At 37.7% G+C, this 21,024-nt stretch overlaps 2 protein-coding genes across 5 annotated transcripts in view; one reads left to right on the top strand and one right to left on the bottom strand.

The window, feature by feature from the left end:
- Nucleotides 1–21,024, bottom strand: part of ANKRD45 (ankyrin repeat domain 45) — a 64,334-nt gene that overhangs the window by 25,637 nt on the left and 17,673 nt on the right. For all 4 annotated transcript variants that reach the window (XM_058443141.1, XM_032159088.2, XM_058443140.1 and 1 more), the window contains exon 3: nucleotides 13,640–13,807. In XM_058443141.1, coding sequence (XP_058299124.1) covers nucleotides 13,640–13,807 — 168 coding nt within the window. The remainder of the gene's footprint in view (nucleotides 1–13,639; nucleotides 13,808–21,024) is intronic.
- On the top strand, nucleotides 2,236–3,976 carry TEX50 (testis expressed 50). Its single transcript, XM_032159089.2, has 2 exons — nucleotides 2,236–2,654; nucleotides 3,626–3,976. Exons 1-2 carry the CDS (start codon nucleotides 2,331–2,333, stop codon nucleotides 3,821–3,823), a joined length of 522 nt encoding a protein of 173 aa, XP_032014980.1. The 5' UTR covers nucleotides 2,236–2,330; the 3' UTR covers nucleotides 3,824–3,976.

Below are 21,024 nucleotides of genomic sequence, written 5' to 3'. Positions count from 1 at the left end.
TTGGAAAAGTGTAAAGACTCCACCAAAAAATTATTAGAACTGATAAATTCAGTAAAATTGCAGGATACAAAATCAACATGCAAAAATCAGTAGTATTTCTATAGGCCAACAGTGAACAATCTGAAAAAAAAATCAAGAAAGTAACCCCACTTACAATACATACAAAGAAAATAAAATACTTGGGGATAAACTTAACCCAAAAAGCAAGAAATCTCTATAATGAAAACTATAAGAGACTGATGCAAGAAACTGAAGAGGACACAAAAAATGGAAAGACATTCCATGTTCATAGATTGGAAGAATCAATATTGTTAAAATGCTCATACTACCCAAAGCAATGTACAGATTCAATGCATTGGTATCAAAATACCAATGACATGCTTCGCAGAAATAGAAAAAACAATACTAAAATTTTTATGGAACCACAAAAGACCCAGAATAGCCGAAGACATCCTGAGCAAAACAAAAGCATAAAAACTGAAGGAATCACATTACTTGACTTCAAATTATACTACAGAGCTATAGCAACCAAAACAGCATGGGACTGGCCTAAAAATAGATACATAGACCAATGGAACAGCATGGAGAACCCAGAAATAAATCAATAAATCTACAGTGAACTCACTTTTGACAAAGGTGCCAAGAACATACATTGGGGAAAGGACAGTCTCTTCAATAAATGGTGCTGAGAAAACTGGATATCCATAAGCAGAAGAATAAAACTCGACCCCATCTCTAACCATATACAAAAATTAAATCAAACTGAATTAAAGACTTAAATATAAGACCTCAAACTATGAAACTACTGTAAGAAAACATTTGGGAAACTCTCCAGGATATTGGTCTGGGCAAAGATTTTTTCAGTAATACCCTACGAGCAGAGGCAACCTAAGAAAAAATTGACAAATGGGATTATTACATTAAAAAGCTTCTGCACAGCAAAGGAAACAATCAACAAAGTGAAGAGACAACCCACAGAATGGAAGAAAACTACCCATATGACAAGGGATTAATAACCAGAATATATAAGGAGCTCTAACAACTCAATAGGAAAAAAATCTAATAATCCTATTTTTTAAATGGGCAAAAGATGTGAATGGACATTTCTCAAAAGACATACAAAATGGCAAACCAGTATATGAAAAGGTGATCAACATCATTGATCATCCAAAGAAATGCAAATCAAAACTACAATGACATATCGTATCACCATAGCACTCCACAGATACAGACATACAGATTTAGATAGATAACAATTATTTTCTGTAACCCCCTACTAGAAAGTAAACTCCATGAAGGTAATGATTCTGTTTTGGGCTACATTGTGTATGTATTCTCAGCTCCTAGAACAATGTTTAGCACACAGTCAGCACTCAAGAAATATTTGTTATATGAATGCTTACCCAAAATGTCTTTGCTTATTATGTTTCCCCAATCTTAGATACCCTCTCTACACTGCCACCTACAAAAATTCTACTCATTCTTCAAAGCCTACTCACATATCTTTTTCTGCTAAATTTCCTAATTCCCCCAATTGGAACTCATTGCCCTCTCAACAGTTATGTGATTATAATTTTATTTAGTTCTCATTTAGTAAAATCCAAAATTTTTTAGATTTAGTAAAATGAGAACTATTTATTTTTTATAATAAAATCAGAACCATTTTAATTATTACATTAGTTTTTGCTTTTACCTCTAGATTGTACACTCCTTAAAGGCAAGGTCTATGTCCCAACTTTTTATCATATACCATGCCACCTTCCTCACCCCTCACCCACTACCTGGTAGTACCACATCACCACCACAGGAATATATTACAAGGGATAGGCACTCAATATTTTTTGAACTATTTGAAGAGAAGGACATTCCCGAACAAAAAAATAAAAGCAGATGCTGGGTTATGTGAAGTGGTATACTATTTTTTAAGTAAATGTAAAACCGCAGTGCTTCAGAAGAAAGGTTAGAGGTGATATGAGTAAATTGTTTCCATAAGATTCTATTAATATGACTATAGTTGAATTTACTAGCTAGCAAAATATTAGTGTTCATTTTTAGGAAAATTGAAGAAGCTCAAACCATTCTGGCAAAACAACAACAAAAAAGTATCTTTAAGAAACTCAATGTGATTGGTCAGGTGACACGTTTTAGTTCCAGTGTGGTTATTTATGATGTCACTGAACTTATCCCTGAGTCACTATGACTGATAATGTTACAATGATCATCAGTGTATCATTTGCTGGGCATATTTTGCTGACTAAATAATTAAAATTATTTAGCTATTTTTAAATAGCTAAATTTTAGCTACTTTTTTTTTCAACTGACAAAGAAGGATGTCTAATCAAAGACAATCGCTGATTTTTTCTCTGTTGTTTATCTGCTTCTTCAGGGAGAGTTTCTGCATTTGTGATGGAACTATCTGGACAAAGGTTGGATGGGAGATTCTTCCAGAAGAAGTACATTATTGGAAAGTTACGGGTTCTCCATCTCACCATCTGCCTTATCTTCTGGATAAACTATGCTGCCACTTTGCTAACATGGATATATTTCAGGGTTGTTTATATCTCATTTATAATTTATTACAAGCTGTCTTTTTCATCTTATTTTTTTTGTCTGTGCATTACCTGTGGACGAAATGGAAGAAACACCAAAAAAAGGTGAATTCGTGATACAAGTAGTAATAGTTACAAAATCTCTAAGGGTTTAGAACATAGTATTACTAGTTTCTTTGAGAGAGCGTACCGTGTTTTGTTCCTCATTGTAACCTTCCCCCAACTTCCCATTCATTCCCAGCATCTAGCACAGTGTCTTGCTCATACTAGGCATTCAACAAATGTGTATTGAATTAGAAGGTCCTTAGACTCATCTAGTCCCCTCTACTTCAAGTTACAAAACACCAAAAAAAGTGTGCTACCATGAGGAGAATGTATGGAAAATAAAGTTATCTGTCTGGGTCCTTAGGTAAGTCATTTGCTCTTTCTCAGTTGCCTCATCCACAAAAGGATCTGTAACAAGAGATCTCTTAGAACCGTTCCAGATGTATCTAAGAAATCTAAGTACAAAAGGCATCATGTAATTTTTATATGGGCTATAAACTAATTGCTAATATTAGAACAACTTTCTGAGAAATGGAGCTTTTAAACTATTATATAATTTACCACTTTGCCAATAGATGACACCATAGTTTGAGAGGCAACCTTAAAAGCTCTTTGATCAAACAACAAACAAAACCTCATTGACTTTCAGAAGAATTAGATATTTATAAATGTTTTCTTATTTTTAAAATGACTATTACTTTATGGTATTATACCTTGAGGTTCTTTAGTGAAGGAATACATTTTGCTAATCAAATAATTTCTCCCAAGAGACTACCCTAAACATAGGACACACTAATTGTTTGCTGATGGTGATAAGGATCATATATGTGGCATATAGATAACATTTCCTCTGCACTTATACGTTTCTTCTATAGTAACCTTCCTTTAGTATAAATAATTGATGTGTGCTGTTTTAATAGTTTGTTTACATATTTAGAACATAAATTTAATTTGAACTATATTATTAACTATACTATAGTATTGAACTCTATTTTGTGTAGATAAAATCTGTATTGTTTTTCTCCTTTTAGCTGAAAAACCAAGCCTCCTTAGAAAAACCTGGTAATCATCTAGACAGCCCATTCATCAACAACATTGACCAAACACTCCACGGAGTGGCAACCACATCATCAGTGATATACAAGATCTTGGGGTACCATCCTTCCTCTAAGAAAATTAAGCACTGCAAATTAAAGAAGAGTAAAGAAGAAGGAGCCAGAAGATACTAAATATATGCATATGCAAATGTAGCTTAGTCAAATATAGAGATCACAAAAGAAATCTATCATCTAAGGATAAAAATGGTTCTTTGGAAACCTTTATAAATTTTTTGCCACAATCTTTACTAAAATTTTCCACAGCAGCCTGGGTTGAAATGTTACTTCCCATTCAATTAAAAAAGAATCCAGACTTACTAAAGTACTAGAGAAGAAATTGTATACTGTAGAAAATGAAATGGAGGTTCCTCTTCAAAGGGACATTCCTCTAAGTTTAATTCAGAATAGATAGTAACCTCTCTTAGAAGCAAAATTTACTCAAAGACCTGTGCTAATATTCTTAAATTCTGCTAGCTGTAATAAAGAAATCAATATACTCTGTTCTTAGCTCCCACATTTTAGCCTAGATATTTGCCTGGGCATGCCTGAATAGGTCCAAGCAAGCATTAGGTCATAGCCTGTTTCTCTTTCCTTATTTGGAAGTGTTTTTGCCTCTCTCAGCATTCCACAGGTTAATTCCTCTCTTCCTTTGTTCTCCTCTGCCTTTGCCTCTTTTGGGAAGTTCTAAGTTGCTAGCCAATCAGGTCGAATACAGAATGTGAGGTCCCATTCCAGCCAAGGGAAACCAGACACAGCAGTAGGGTGGAAACATCAGGTTATAAATGACCCTGTCTCTTTTGTTCATGTGTGGCAAGACTGCTAGCAAGCAGCACCCTTTCTGCAGAAAGTAAACTAGCCTTGCTGAGAGATACTTTGTCTCAGTGTTGATTTTTGCGACACTAAGCACCCGTTCCCAACAATTTGGTGGCCCGTAGGGGATTAACATTCCCCTCTGGGACCGTCTTTGGTCCTCTCTCATGGGGAGGCGCCCCACCGCCCATTGCTGCAGCCCCTGAGGAGAGCCAGGACCTACCCGGAGCAAGGAATACAGTTGGATTCTCAGCAATGCGGGGAAAGAGAGAGGCTTGTGGGACCGCAGTGACCAGGTGACTCCATGCATGGGCCAAGGTAGGAAAAGCTGCAAGAGGGTGGCAAAGTATTTCCTTGGTGGTCAGCTTTTGGAGGCTGAGTGTGTGTGTGTATGTGTGTGTGTGTGTGTGTGTGAACGACTACCAGTCTGTTGCTGGACAGAGTGCATGGACACAAACAGGAAGGGTGTAAGGAACCACCGAAAGGGAAAAGGAGGAAGGTTAACCTCCCGGGGAAAGAGAATCGGCGAGACATCTCTGGTGTGAGAGATTGAGCCTTTCGCAAGCCTTTAAGGATGGGACAGCCAAGGCATCCCCAGTCTGAAGGATCTGGGGGATTGAGCTTTCCCGGGAAAAGAATAGGCGAGACATCCCCAGCACAAGGGATTGGGCCTATCTAGGATCCAACATGGGAAAAGGCCCTTGGCAAGCCTCCAAAGGAAGGGAGGGCAAGAAGCCTCTAGTAGGAGAGGTTGAGCCACCCCCGGCCCCCATACCCAGGAGTGCTGCCATACCCAGGAGTGCTAGAAACCTCCAGCAAGAAGCAAGGGGGGTTGAAAGCTCCAGGGAAGGGCCTATCCCAGGCACCACCCCAAAACTTCAAGATAGGAAATGTTTTGAGTAAGACAGGAGGATAAAGAGCTGTGGCTACAGCAGTATTAGTTGAAGAAAGTAGAAAATTAACCTTTGGGGGGAAATTAACTGTAAGCACGCCCCACCAAGTTAGAGCTATTTTAAATAAAAAAGCAGGAAGGTGGCTTACTGACTCCAGAATCTTGAAATATAAGGCTATTTTGCTAGAAAAAGATGATTTACCCCGACTACTGATAATTCACTCAACCCAGCAGGTTCCTTGGCAGGAGACCCAAATTTGAAAAACACTTGTGTCTAGATTTGATTGACTACCAAACAAAAGTCAGGCCAGATCTAGGAGAGGCCCCTTTTAAAACAGGGCGGCACGGGTTTATAGATGGTTCCCCCAAAATAGTCAAAGGAGAAAAACATAATAGGTATTCAGTAATTGATGGAGAAACTCTTAAAGAAGTAGAGTCAGGAAGACTGCCCAATAATTAGTCTGCCCAAACCTGTGTCCTGTTTGCACTCAACCAAGCTTTGAAACATTTGCAGAACAAAGAAGGAACTGTTTATACTGATTCTAAGTATGCCTTTGGAGTGGCACACACAGTTAGAAAAATTTGGGCTGAGCAAGGTCTTATTAACAGTAAAGGCCAAGATCTAGTCCACAAAGAACTAATTTTTCGTGTCCTAGATAATCTCCAGTTGCCAGAAGAGATAGCTATTGTACATGTCCCAGGGCATAAAGGACTTTCCTTTCACAAGTCAGGGAAATAACCAAATGACCTTGCAGATCAGATAACCAAACAGGCTGCTGTTTCTTCTAAAATGCCTTTCACTTAACTCCTTGCCTTCCTTCTCCTACTGCAGTCCCCATCTTCTCTTCCACTAAAAAAGGAAAAGTTAATAAAAATAGAAGCTAAAGAGAACACAGAAGGAAAATGGATATTACCAGATCAAAGGAAGATGTTATCCAAACCTCTCATAAGGGAGTTCTTAACCATGGTTCTCAGACTTCATGGGTGTATAGGAATTTATACCCTAGCCAAGCAAGTTACAGTTGTCTAAAATGTAAGAAAACCAACAAACAAGTCATAAAGAAATCATCTCCAAGGGGGAGGGATCCAGGACTAAGGCCATTCCAAAGTGTTCAAATGAACTGCACTGAAATGACTCAATCGGTTGCCTCAAGTATTTGTTGGTAATAGTAGATCAGCTCACTCACTAGATCGAAGCTACCTCCTTTTCAAATGCAACAGCTAATAATGTATTTAAAGCATTAATTGAGAATATAGTGCCCAAATTTGGGCTAATAGAGAATATTGACTCGGACAATGGAACCCATCTCACAGCCCATGTCATTAAGAAGCTATCCCAGGTTTTAAACATTAGATGGGAGTATCATACCCTTTGGCATCCACCTTCATCAGGGAGGGTAGAAAGGATGAATCAGACTTTAAAGAACCATTTAACCAAATTAGTTCTAGAAACTCATTTACTGTGGACCAAATGTCTTCCCATTGCCTTATTGAAGATCAGGACAGCTCCCTGAAAGGATATAGGCCTGTCTCCATATGAAATGTTATATGGATTGCCTTATTTACATTCCTCAGCTGATGTTGCTATGTTTAAAACTAAGGATCAGTTCCTCAGCAATTATATACTTGGTCTCTCCTCTACCTTTTCTTCTCTTAAGGTCAAAGGTCTCTTAGCACAGGCCACCACTAGAATTTCCAGCAAACCAGCACCAACCCGGGGACCACCTTCTCATCAAAGGGTGGAAGGACCTGGGAAGGCCCCTATCTGGTGCTGTTAACCACTGAGACTGCCGTTTGCACAGCTGAGAAAGGATGGACCCACCATACTCGAGTCAAGAAAGCAGCTTCCTCGTCAGAATCATGGATTGCTGTACCAGGATTGAGTCCTACCAAGTTAAAGTTAAAGAAAGCTTAATTTTTATATACCTTCTATATTGCTTCCTTTGCTTTCCTTTCCTTTCCTTATTCTATTACTAGCTCCTTTGTTATTAATGTAACTAAGTCTGACTCACCTCAGACCATTGCCTTTAATGCTTGCTCTGTCACACCTTGTGGAGATGTGAAGGATCAATGACAGCTAGCCTTTTCACACAAATATTTATATCCCAGCCCTCTAACTGACACAGTTATTCCTAGCACTCATAGTTGTGATCGCCTGCAGCTGAGATACCAATTGTCTGCTCCTACAGCCTGGCAACCTTACAGTAGCTGGGACTATGTCCTTTGAACTACTCAGGAGCAAGGTTAGACTTCCACGGAAGAGGATTGTGCAAATCTAAAATCCCTCATCTATTTCACTAAAGGGACTATCCCTTCTGTCAGCCTTATCAGTGTAACCCTGTCCTTCTCTTTCTCACCACCTCCACCTTAACTGACTCTAAACTTGCCCTTGTTCACTTCTATGGTATGGGGATTGCTATAAATGGGAAAGACCCCCTAGGCATTTTTGAGATATGCATTATTCCCCCGTCTTCCCCTTCTTTGGTAGCCTCAGTTTTAAATCCCACACCGGTTGCTCCTACACCTAATGATAAAACTAGGGTGTCTATTGTGAAAGTGAAATATCTTAAGACAGACCTTAGCCATTGAGACAGGATATCAAGATGCAAATGCCTGGCTGAAATCAATTAAATATTCCGTTCGCACTTTAAATAAAAGCGATTGTTATGCTTGTGCACACGGTAGGCCAGAGGCCCAGACTGTCCCCTTTCCACTTGGATGGGCTCCTCGTTGACCAAGCATGGACTGTATGGTGGTTCTCTTCCAGAATCCCACTGCTTGGGATAATCCATCATGCCAAGCTCTCTCTGCTGTTTCCTGAAGTTCAACACCCTGAGGGTCAGGCCCGGAGGGCAATCCAGCTTCCACCTCTAAATGGCAAGTTTACTTCATGCCTCTCACGGCAAGGGGAGAATTTAGTGTTCCTTGGAAGCATAAAAAGATGCAAGGAGCTCAGCCCTTTCCAGAAGCTTGTTCATCAGTCCCCGAGCTGTATGACAGTACTGTGGAGGACCTTTACTGGACACTCTGCCTTATAATTGGAGTGGCACTTGTGCTTTAATCCAGTTGACTATCCCCTTCACCCTGGCATTTCATCAATCTGAGAAAGTAAAAACAAGACACTGCGGGCCAAGGGAAACTCCATATGAGTCCTTTGATCCTCAGGTTTACATAGATGCTATTGGGGTCCCGTGAGGAGTACCAGATAAGTTTAAAGCATGGAATCAAATAGCTACAGGATTTGAATCTACATTGTTCTGGTGGTTAACTATAAATCTATAAATAAAAATGTAGACTGGATAAACTATATTACCATCAGCAATGATTCGTAAATTATACTAGGGACTCCATCGAAGGGATAGCTGAGCAACTGAGACCTACCAGCCAGATGGCCTGGAAAAATAGAATAGCCTTAGATATGATTTTAGCAGAAAAGGGAGGTGTTTGCATAATGATTGAAACTCAATGTTGTACCTTTATTCTTAATAATACTGCCCCTGACGGAACTATAAGAAGAGTGCTACAAGGATTAACAGCCCTATCCGATGAACTTGCCAAAAATTCTGGATTAGATGATCCTTTTTCTAAAAGATAGAACATTGGTTCAGTGGATGGAAAGAGATTTTCACTTCAATTCTCACCTCGTTAGCTCTTGTTATTGGTGTACTTATTCTCATAGGCTGTTGTATTACCTGCCTACAAAGTTTTATACAAAAACTTGTCTCTGCTACTCTTACAAAGTTAATTCCTAACTTTTCTCCACCCTATTCAGAAAGATTACTTCTCTTAAAAGGACAAACAGAGCAACTGAGTCAAGACATGTTAAACAAGTTTAAAGAGGAATTATAAAATAAAAGATTTTTTATAATTGTAGAAAATGAAATAGAGGTTCCTCTTCAAAGGGACATTCCTCCAAGTCTAATTCAGAATAGATAGTAACCTCTCTTAGAAGCAAAATTTACTCAAAGACCTGTGCTAATATTCTTAAATTCTGCTAGCTGTAATAAAGAAATCAATATACTCTGTTCTTAGCTCCACATTTTAGCCTAGATATTTGCCTGGGCATGCCTGAATAGGTCCAAGCAAGCATTAGGTCATAGCCTGTTTCTCTTTCCTTATTTGGAAGTGTTTTTGCCTCTCTCAGCATTCCACAGGTTAATTCCTCTCTTCCTTTGTTCTCCTCTGCCTTTGCCTCTTTTGGGAAGTTCTAAGTTGCTAGCCAATCAGGTCGAATACAGAATGTGAGGTCCTATTCCAGCCAAGGGAAACCAGACACAGCAGTAGGGTGGACACATCAGGTTATAAATGACCCTGTCTCTTTTGTTCGTGTGTGCTCTTGTGGCAAGACTGCTAGCGAGCAGCACCCTTTCTGCAGAAAGTAAACTAGCCTTGCTGAGAGATCCTTTGTCTCAGTGTTGATTTTTGTGACACCAACCACCTGTTCCCAACGTATACTATCACTGCTACATGTTTGTTTTGTTATTTTTAATGTGTTAGATTACTAATCATTAACCAATATATATATAATAGAAGCTTAATTTAGTGTTTCAATACATCTCTGAATAAATAATATCTGTGATTTGTCTTATTTTCCTGAGAAAGTTTTTTTTTTTTGAGACAGAGTCTCACTGTGTCACCCAGGCTGGAGTGCAGTGGCTCCATCTCAGCTCACTGCAACCTCTGCCACCCTGGTTCAAGCGATTTTCCTGCCTCAGCCTCCCGAGTAGCTAGGATTACAGGCTCCTGCCACCGTGCCCAGCTAATTTTTGTATTTTTAGTAGAGATGGGGTTTCACCATCTTGGCCAGGCTGTCTTGAACTCCTGACCTCATGATCCACCTGCCTTGGTCTCCCAATGTCCTGGGATTACAAGTGTGAGCCACTGCACCCAGCCTTCCTGAGAAAATTTTATAACCACAGGAAGACTTTTAATTTCCTACTTCAGACTGCTAAAATAGCATGGAAATATTAAAGAATATATTAATTTTTAAGTATAAATGTTTTCATTTTCAGTATAATAAATGATTAATTATAGATTAATGTTTTTTTAATTTCAGACTTTTGTTCACAAGACAATTCAATTTTTTAAACTACGATTACCGTATTTTTCAAAGAACAACTAGGAGATAGGCCTGAGACTGGGACAGAAGATTTGACTTAAAATATCTTGAAAAATCCCAGAAAAATATATCTATAACATATCTGCCATCATTATGAGAGAGGAAAAGAACTTTTCAAAAATAATACTTGAAACGTAATAAACTTTACAGTTTTATAAGTAACGGAAAAGAATAGTACCTGGCTTGGGCTATTATGGATTACGAAAGGCTTATTTTGTTCCACTTTCCAGACTCCCTTTACCTCCGTTCCTCCTTAGCACAACCCCACCTTCACATTTCTATAAATGTTTGTTTCATACTTTCAGAGTTCTGAAATGTTAGCTAATTCCCTCTAAGAGAACATTAATATATATTTATTCTAATGGTGAACTGCTGAAGACTTTAAAAATCCCCAAACCTCTAAAACCCAAAGAAATTTATCTCTAATAATGGAATTTTCAGTAGAATGCAGAAGACTATTTGGGGTAGGGATTTCTGAATCCTTTAAGTCTCCCCAGGTAACTCCTACTCTAATCACTAGAAGAAACAGAAGTGATGTACATTCTTGATAAGACTGAATTAAATAAATGTTAAATTTTATGTTACTTATGTTTCTGACATTCCACAGCTACATTACTATGAAACTCCATAAGACTGAATTAAACAAATAGTAAGGCTGAATTAAATAAATGTTAAATTTTATGTTGAGTTATTTATGTTTCTGACATTCCACAGCTACATTACTATGAAACTCATTGATCTGGAAACACAATACTAGTTTGCTTTTTAGAGTTTTCATTTCTTTTCACCACTAAGACATATTTGGTATAATTGCTCCAAGAACCTAAGGACCCAAATTAAACAGATGGATATTATGAAGAAGGAAGCCAATAATACCTCACACCCATAAGCCCCAAAAAATTTTTCAGAAAAGTTACAGCAAAATTTGTCCTTGAATTGTGATTTTTAAGTACTATGGGTCATTTTTCAAAAATGGATTTTAAATTATGGAATGTGGGCTGGGCGTGGTGGCTCATGCCTGTAATCCCAGCACTTTGGGAGGTTGCGGAGGGCAGATCATGAGGTCAGGAGTTCGAGACCACCTGACCAACATGGTGAAACCCTGTTTCTACTAAAAATACAAAAATTAGCCAGGCATAGTGGCACATGCCTGTAATACCAGCTACTTGGGAGGCTGAGGCAGGAGAATCGCTTGAACTCAGGAGGCACAGGTTGCAGTGAGTCGAGATCACATCACTGTACTCCAGCTGGAGCAACAAGAGCGAAACTCCGTCTCAAAAAAAAAAAAATTATGGAATATGAATTTCACCTAAAATTACTAATCATGGGGGGGATCAATTGAATTATTTGCTATTTGTGTTTTCCTTTTACTTACAGATCTAATCATAAAAATAGAAGATATTGACATAAGATTGCTTATAGAAAATATTTAGTCCAAGTGGACAGTTAATTATAAAAATAATCTACAAAGCACAACTCATTTCTTTCTTCCCAAATGTGTTTCCTTCCTTTAATTTCCTTATTTCTATCAATTATTCTAGTCCCTTTCTCATTTTATTGATGAACATGCATCTTAGCACTACCAGCTGAATCTTCCTCAAGATCACTTTCATCCTCCTCCTCTTCTACATAAAAACTTTCCGTGGCTCCCAGAATAAAATAAAAGCACCTTAGCCTGGCATTTAAGGGTATGGTGTAATAAAAGCAGCAGCATTTTTCAAGTGCTGACCACATGCCAGGTATTGTGGTAACTGCTTTATATCATCTCATTTAATTTTCACAGCAATCCTCAAAAGGTGGGAACTATATTATTTGCCACTTTTTCAGAGAAGGAAATTGAGGCATAGAGAATTTAATCACCTTGTCCAAGGTCACATAGGTTTCAAGTAGGGACACCAGTATTTAAACTCAATCTCAAGAAGACATGTAGTTAACCCTTTTGTTATTCTACCTATGTTATAGCCTACCTGTGGAAACTATGACCTACTACTCCATAAGGCAATCTTGTCACCATCTTCCAACATGCCACTTTCACTCACAGCTCTAAGATTTTGCTCATGCCCTTTCCCTCTCTATTGCATATTCAAATCCCATCCATTCTTCAAGACCCAGCTCAAGCCCAACATGCTCTGACTTCCTATTCTTCCACCACTCTATAGCACAGAATACCTACTCTGCCAATTTTAACCTTTAATCAGTCTTTCTGCTATTTTTATATAATTGTTGAATGTGTCCATAACTTATAATCTCCCACCTAACAAATATCCAGAGGGCAGGAACAACCAATTGTATCTACAGCAATACTATGCTCACAGTGGGAATTCAATAAACGCTTGCTAAAAACAGGAATGCAGATAACCATGCAAAATAAACGCTATAAACTTCATAAGTACTAGCTTAGTTACAAAGGTACATCTTCCTGAAATCTCTTTAAGCTATATTTTACAGGGTTGTGGAAGTATATATGCAAAATATTAGCAAAAGTCAAAATAATACTGTTTTTTGAACTTTGTATTGAAGTATAACTCACAAACAGAAAAGTACAAAAACCATGTGTACAGCTCAATGAATTTTCAAAGAAACATACTCATGTACCAGCAACCAGGTTAAGAAAAAGAACATTACATCCCAGAAGTTCCCCCATGCCATAAGGGTAGCTACTATTCTGACTATTAGCACTATAAATTAATTTAGCCTAAATAAACCTTTCTAAAATTATTGTTACAACCTTTTGTATTTGAGGAATCAAATGTATTACTCAAATATGCTATTTTTTGAACATTTAAGAAATGATCCACTTTGCCTGAGTCTCTCAACAAATGGCCTTGAACATATATATTGAACATACAATAATCTTCTTATAGAAATTATTTTCTCATAGAAAATTATTGGTTAGACAGAAGTTGGTAAATCAACTAGCTTCCAATATGTTCAGTTCCTAATAAATACAATGTTTATGGCCAATAGCAAAATAAAGAAAGAGGGGGAAATTTCATGTATTATCGCCAACTGTGACTGTGGTTGTATCTACAAATAAAACACTGAAAAAAGGTGACATATCCTATAACTCATAGGAGAAAAACTCATCACATCAGTCAGTTTGCTAACCCCTTGTGAGCTTCCTTACCTGCCCAGTCCAGGAATTCAACACACTCAGTCTGAGAATATCTAGCAGCAACATCTCGAGCCCTTTCTTCCCGGAAGTTCAAAGCTTCTATATCAACATCCAGTTCTACCAGTGCTTTCAAAGTTTCCAAACGACCCCAGGCTGCAGCACAATGTAAGAGTGTGTACCCTAACAAATGGAATGAAGATGGTGAGATCAAACAGACTACATTGTTTTAGGCTAATTTATGTAGTGGAAGATCATAATGGTGATCAAGTATTGAACAATTACTATGGGCCGGGCACTATTCTAACTGTCTTACATATAGAAAACTCATTTAGTTTTATAAAACCACTATGATGTCAGAACTACTACAGTTCTCATTTTATAGACAAGGAAACTAAAGTCCAGGTGGGTTAAGAAACTTGCCCAAGGAAACATCCCTGGCAAACAGTAAATGATGGATGCAAGATGCCAGCATAGACTGTCTGAAGCCTGAGCTCTTCAACATCATGGGAGGAAGATGGCAATCTCCCTAGCAGTCATCTATTCTGAACACAACTGGACCCGTGATTTTAAAGAATTTTTATCAAACTCTAATTAGCATTATTGTTAGCACAATCATACAAATTACTACAACTGTGTATACCTTAGGTTTGGAAATTCTTTTAATTAAAACTAAAATTATGGCCTATCAAATTAGAAAGTCATTTCTTAGACTTTCTCAAGTGACTATCATGAGGTATAATTGTAAACAAGAAGAATATGGAAGGCATCTTTAAATATTTTTCAGATTGATTTTTTTTAAATTAAATCAAAGATCATTGTTTGAACTTGCTCACAAGGATATACATATTTCTTTTTACTGCAATTCACTTTATTGCACACAGGGACAATACTCTTAAGCTTTCTAGAGGCTTCCTGGTGTGATAAAGGGACAACCCCAGTCAATCCCTTAATCGTTTGTATTCTAAATACTCTAAACTATTTTTTTAGACAGGGTCTCACTCTGTTGCCCAGTTTAGAGTGCAGTGGCATGAATACTCACTGCAGCCTCGAACTCCTAGCCTCAAGCAATCTTCCCATCTCAGCTTCCTGAGTAGCTGGGACTATAGGCTCATGCCAGCATGCCCAGATTTTTTTTTTTTTTTAGATGGAGTCTTTCGCTGTTGCCAGGCTGGAGTGCAGTGGCACGATCTCGGCTCACTGCAACCTCCGTGTCCCAGGTTCAAGCTATTCTGCCTCAACTTCTGGAGTAGCTGGCACTACAGGCATGCACCACCACACCCAGCTAATTTTTGTATTTTTAGTAGCGACGGGGTTTCATCATGTTGGCCAGGGTGGTCTTGATCTCTTGACCTCATGATCCACTCACCTCAGCCTCCCAAAGTGCTGGGATTATAGGCATAAGCCACCATGCCCAGCCGATAATTTTTTAAATATTTTGTAGAGACAGAGTCTCAGTATACTGCCCAGGCTCGTCTGGAACTCCTGGGCTTAGGCAGTCCTTCCCTGGCCTCCCAAAGTGCTAGGATTACAGGCATGAACTACCACACCCAGCCACTCTGAACTTTTTGATCCAACACGTCAACAGAAGGTTATAGAGTCATATACTCAGTTTTCTCTCTGAAGCATGCTTTTCTGACAGTGAATCTTAATTTTCATGTCTTTGTCATACGGACAGGCTTGGAATTTCCCAAATTATCCTTTTCTCAATTTATTTTTCCTCTGGTATTTTCCTATAAGCAGCAAGAAGAAACCAGGAGTACCTGCAATGCTTAGCTTAGGAATCCCCTCTCTAAATAAGGTTTCATGGTGACATAGAATCAGAATGAAGAAATGGAATATTTTAGAGTGTATCGTCAAGTCCTAAAAGACTATACACCTATTCCCACACATTGGAAAATACTTACCAAAAAGATGGCAATATTCATGTCAACCAGTCACAATACTACCTTCCTTGAATAGTGTTAGGGACACACTGCCAAATATTGATATGGGTCTCTCCTTTTCCTTTATATAGTATGGTTTTTAGGTATTACTATTATCCTCATTTTTATAGATGAAGAAACCATAGCACAGAAAGGTTATATAATTTGCCCAAGTCACATAGTCAAGTTAGTGGAAAGCTGGGGTTTTAACTCAGGTAGTCTGGCTGTAAAATCCATGCTCTTAACCAATCTATTACAGAATCCTTTTGTAACTTGATTTTTGTCTCAATATTTTTGAGTGTTATCCATTTTAATACCCAAAGAGCTAATTCATTCCTTTTAATTATTGTATAATATTCCATTGTATGAAAACAATTTATCTACCCTCCTATTGTTTATTTCCAATGGTTAACTGTTATAAGCAATATTTGAATAATCATCTTACACTTATGTCTTCTTGTAAGCATGTGTGAGAGTTTCCCAAAGACATATATCTAGAAATGGAAATTAGGATCATGAGGTATGTCCATAAACAACTTGATATAAATGTTCTCAAAAGTGATTATACCAATTTATACTCCCTCCTCAGAGTGAAGGAATTCCCATTTCCTACATCTTCACCAATGTTTAATCCTGTCAAATATTTAAATTTTTCTGAATCTGATGAGTCATGGTAGCCCATTGTTTACATTTGCTTTTAATAGTGAAGTTACACATATTTTCATTTACTTACTGGCCATGAGAGTTTCTCTTCCATAAATTGCATGTTGCTATCCTCTGCCTATTTTTCTATTGGGTTGAATTCTAAGCCTATTGATTAGTAGGCTATCTTTACATAGATACATCCTTTGTCTGTGGCTTATTTTGTCATTTTGTTTATGATATCTTTTATGCAGAGTTTAAAATTTAGATAGATAGACAGAGACATCTTTTCCCTTAGTGGTTGGGTTCTTTATATCTCAAGATATTCTGTGATGTCTCAAGAATATAGCAATATTCTATTTTTCAGAAAGTTTAAAATATTTTGCTTTACACATTCATGTCTTACAATCACCTGTAATTGATTTTTATGTATGGTACATACCTAAGTAGGTATATAATTTTATTTTTTTCCAGATGAATAATAAATATTCTCTGGCATCATATATTAAATAGTTCATTTTCCCCACTGAAAGTTAGGGTCAGCTTCTCAGTTTGCTTTTAAAAAGATTCTTCTGAGATATTAACTAGATTGACAAATTAATTGGGAAGAAATTAAGAGAAACAGCATTATGATATTTAGTCTCACTATTGAGACATACATACATTTCGTGTGGTCTTTCATATAAATCAATAAAGTTTCATACTTTTTGCCATAAATGTCTTACAATTCTTATTTTATTATTATTACACTTTAAGTTCTAGGGTACATGTGCACAACATGCAGGTTTGTTACATAGGTATATATGTGCCATGTTGGTTTGCTGCACCCATTAACTCATTTACATTAGGTATTTCTCCTAATGCTATCCCTCACCAACCCCCTGCCCTACAATAGATCCCGGTGTGTGATGTTCCCCACCCTGTGTCCAAGCGTTCTCATTGTTCAGTTCCCACATATGAGTGAGAACATGCACTGTTTGGTTTTCTGTCCATATGATAGTTTGCTGAGAATGTTGGTTTCCAGCTTCATCCATGTCCCTGCACAGGATATGAACTCATCCTTTTTTATGGCTGCAGAGTATTCCATGGTATATATGTGCCACATTTTCATAATCCAGTCTATCATTGATGGACAGTTGGGTTGGTTCCAAGTATTTGCTATTGTGAATAGTGCCACAATAAACATACGTGTGCGTATGTCTTTATAGTAGCATGATTTATAATCCTTTGGGTATATATCCAGTAATGGGATGGCTGGGTCAAATGGTATTTCTAGTTCTAGATCCTTGAGGAAATAGCCAACTGTGTTCCACAATGGTTGAACTAGTTTACAGTCCCACCAACAGTGTAAAAGCATTCTTATTTCTCCACATCCTCTCCAGCACCTGTTGTTTCCTAACTTTTTAATTATCACCATTCTAACTGGTGTGAGATGGTATCTCATTGTGGTTTTGATTTGCGTTTCTCTGATGACCAATGATGATGAGCATTTTTTCATGTGTCTGTTGGCTGCAGAAATGTCTTCTTTTGAGAAGTGTCTGTTCATGTCTTGCCAACTTTTTGATGGGGTTGTTTTTTTCTTGTAAATTTGTTTAAGTTCTTTGCAGATTCTGGATACTAGCCCTTTGTCAGATGGGCAGATTGCAAAAATTTTCTCCCATTCTGTAGGTTGTGTGTTCACTCCGATGGTAGTTTCTTTTGCTGTGCAGAAGCTCTTTAGTTTAATTAGATCCCATTTGTCAATTTTGGCTTTTGTTGCCGTTGCTTTTGGTGTTTTAGTCATGAAGTCCTTTGCCCATGCCTATGTCCTGAATGGTATTGCCTAGGTTTTCTTCTAGGGTTTTTATGATTTTTAGGTCTAACATTTAAGTCTTTAATCTATCTTGAATTAATTTTAGTATAAGGTGTAAGGAAGGGATCCCGTTTCAGCTTTCTACATATGGCTAGCCAGTTTTCCCAGCACCATTTATTAAATAGGCAATTCTTTCCCCATTTCCTGTTTTTGTCAGGTTTGTCAAAGATCAGATGATTACAGATGTGTGGTGTTATTTCTGAGGCCTCTGTTCTGTTCCATTGGTCTATACCTCAGTTTTGGTACCAGTACCATGCTGTTTTGCTTACTGTAGCCTTGTAGTACAGTTTGAAGTTAGGTAGCATGATGCCTTCAGCTTTGTTGTTTTTTTGCTTAGGATTGTCTTGGCAATGTGGGCTCTTTTTTGGTTCCATATGAACTTTAGAGTACTTTTTTCCAATTCTGTGAAGAAAGTCATTGGTAGCTTGATGGGGATGGCATTGAATCTATAAATCACCTTGAGCAGTACAGCCATTTTCACGATGTTGATTCTTCCTACCCATGAGCATGGAATGTTCTTCCATTTGTTTGTGTCCTCCTTTATTTCGTTGAGCAGTGGTTTGTAATACTCCTTGTAGAGGTCCTTCACATCCCTTGTAAGTTGGATTCCTAGGTATTTTATTCTCTTTGTAGCAATTGTGAATGGGAGTTCATTCATGATTTGGCTCTCTGTTTCTCTGTTTTTGGTGTATAGGAATGCTTGTGATTTTTGCACATTGATTTTGTATCCCGAGAATTTGCTGAAGTTGCTTATCAGCTTAAGGAGATTTGGGGCTGAAATGATGGGGTTTTCTAAATACACAATCATGTCATCTGCAAACAGGGACAATTTGACTTCCTCTTTTCTTAATTGAATACCCTTTATTTCCTTCTCCTGCCTGATTGCCCTGGCCAGAACTTCCAACACTATGTTGAATAGGAGTGGTGAGAGAGGGCATCCCTGTCTTGTGCCAGTTTTCGAAGGGAATGCTTCCAGTTTTTGCCCATTCAGTATGATATTGGCTGTGGGTTTGTCATAAATAGCTCTTATTATTTTGAGATACATTCCATCAATCACTAGTTTATTGAGAGTTTTCAGCATGAAGGGCTGTTGAATTTTGTCAAAGGCCTTTTCTGTAACTATTGAGATAATCATGTGGTTTTTTGTCGTTGGGTCTGTTTATGTGATGGATTATGTTAATTGATTTGTGTATGTTGAACCAGCCTTGCATCCCAGGGATGAAGCCAACTTGATCATGGTGGATAAGCTTTTGATGTGCTGCTGGATTCTATTTGCCAGTATTATATTGAGGATTTTCACATCGATGTTCATCAGGGATATTGGCCTAAAATTCTCTTTTTTTGTTGTGTCTCTGCCAAGCTTGGTATCAGGATGATGCTGACATCATAAAATGAGTTAGAGAGGATTCCCTCTGTTTCTATTGACTGGAATAGTTTCAGAAGGAATAGTACCAGCTCCTCCTTGTAACTCTGGTAGAATTTGGCTGTGAATCCATCTGGTCCTAGACTTTTTTTAGTTGGTAGGCTATTGATTACTGCCTCAATTTCAGATCCTGTTATTGGTCTATTGAGCAATTCAACTTCTACCTTGTTTAGTCTTGGGAGGGTGTGTGTCCTGGAATTTATCCATTTATTCTAGATTTTCTAGTTTATTTCTGTAGAGGTGTTTATAGTATTGTCTGATGGTAGCTTGTATTTCTGTGGGATTGGTGGTGATATCCCCTTTATCATTTTTTATTGCGTCTATTTGATTCTTCTCTCTTTTCTTATTAGTCTTGCCAATGGTCTATCAATTTTGTGGAACTTCGCAAAAAAACAACTCCTGTATTCACTGATTTTTTGAAGGGTTTTTTATGTCTCTATCTCCTTCAGTTCTGCTCTGACCTTAGTTATTTCTTGCCTTCTGCTAGCTTTTGAATATGTTTGCTCTTGCTTCTCTAGTTCTTTTAATTGTGATGTTAGGGTGTTAATTTTAGATCTTTCCTGCTTTCTCTTGTGGGCATTTAGTGCTATAAATTTTCCTCTACACACTGCTTTAAATGTGTCCCAGAGATTCTGGTATGTTGTGCCTTTGTTCTCATTGGTTTCAAAAAACATCTTTATTTCTGCCTTCATTTTGTTATTTACCCAGTAGTCATTCAGGAGCAGATTGTTCAGTTTCCATGTAGTTGTGTGGTTTTGAGTGACTTTCTTAATCCTGAATTCTAATTTGATTGCACTGTGGTCTGGGAGATAGTTTGCTGTGATTTTAGTTATTTTACATTTGCTGAGGAGTGCTTTACTTCCAACTATGTGGTCAATTTTAGAATAAGTGTGATATGGTGCTGAGAAGAATGTATACTCTGTTGATTCGGGGTGCAGCATTCTGTAGATGTCTATTAGGTCTGCTTGGTGAAGAGCTGAGTTCAAGTCCTGGATATCCTTGTTAACCTTATGTCTCGTTGATCTGTCTAATGTTGACAGTGGGGTGTTAAAGTGTCCCATTATTATTGTGTGGGAGTCTAAGTCTCTTTGTAGGTCTCTAAGGACCTGCTTTATGAATCTGGGTGCTCCTGTATTGGGTGTCTATATATTTATGATAGTTAGCTCTTCTTGTTGAATTGATCCCTTTACCATTATGTAATGCCCTTGTCTCTTGATCTTTGTTGGTTTAAAGTCTGTTTTATCAGAGACTAGGATTGCAACCTTTGGTTTTTTTTTTTTTTTTTTTTTGCTTTCCATTTGCTTGGTAGATCTTCCTCCATCCCGTTATTTTAAGCCTATGTATGTCTCTGCACATGAGATGGGTCTCCTGAGTACAGCACACTGATGGGTCTTGACTCTTTATCCAATTTGCCAGTCTGTGTCTTTTAATTGGGGCATTTACATTTAAGGTTAATATTGTTATGTGTGACTCTGATCCTGACATTACGATGTTAGCTGATTATTTTGCCTGTTAGTTGATGCAGTTTCTTCCTAGTATCGATGATCTTTACAATATG

The sequence above is a fragment of the Hylobates moloch genome, unplaced genomic scaffold (genome assembly GCF_009828535.3).
Source record: "Hylobates moloch isolate HMO894 unplaced genomic scaffold, HMol_V3 SCAFFOLD_8, whole genome shotgun sequence".
In the NCBI taxonomy this organism is placed as follows: Eukaryota; Metazoa; Chordata; class Mammalia; order Primates; family Hylobatidae; genus Hylobates; species Hylobates moloch.
Note: the sequence above shows the minus strand (reverse complement) of the source record. Positions and strands in the feature narration are given on the sequence as shown.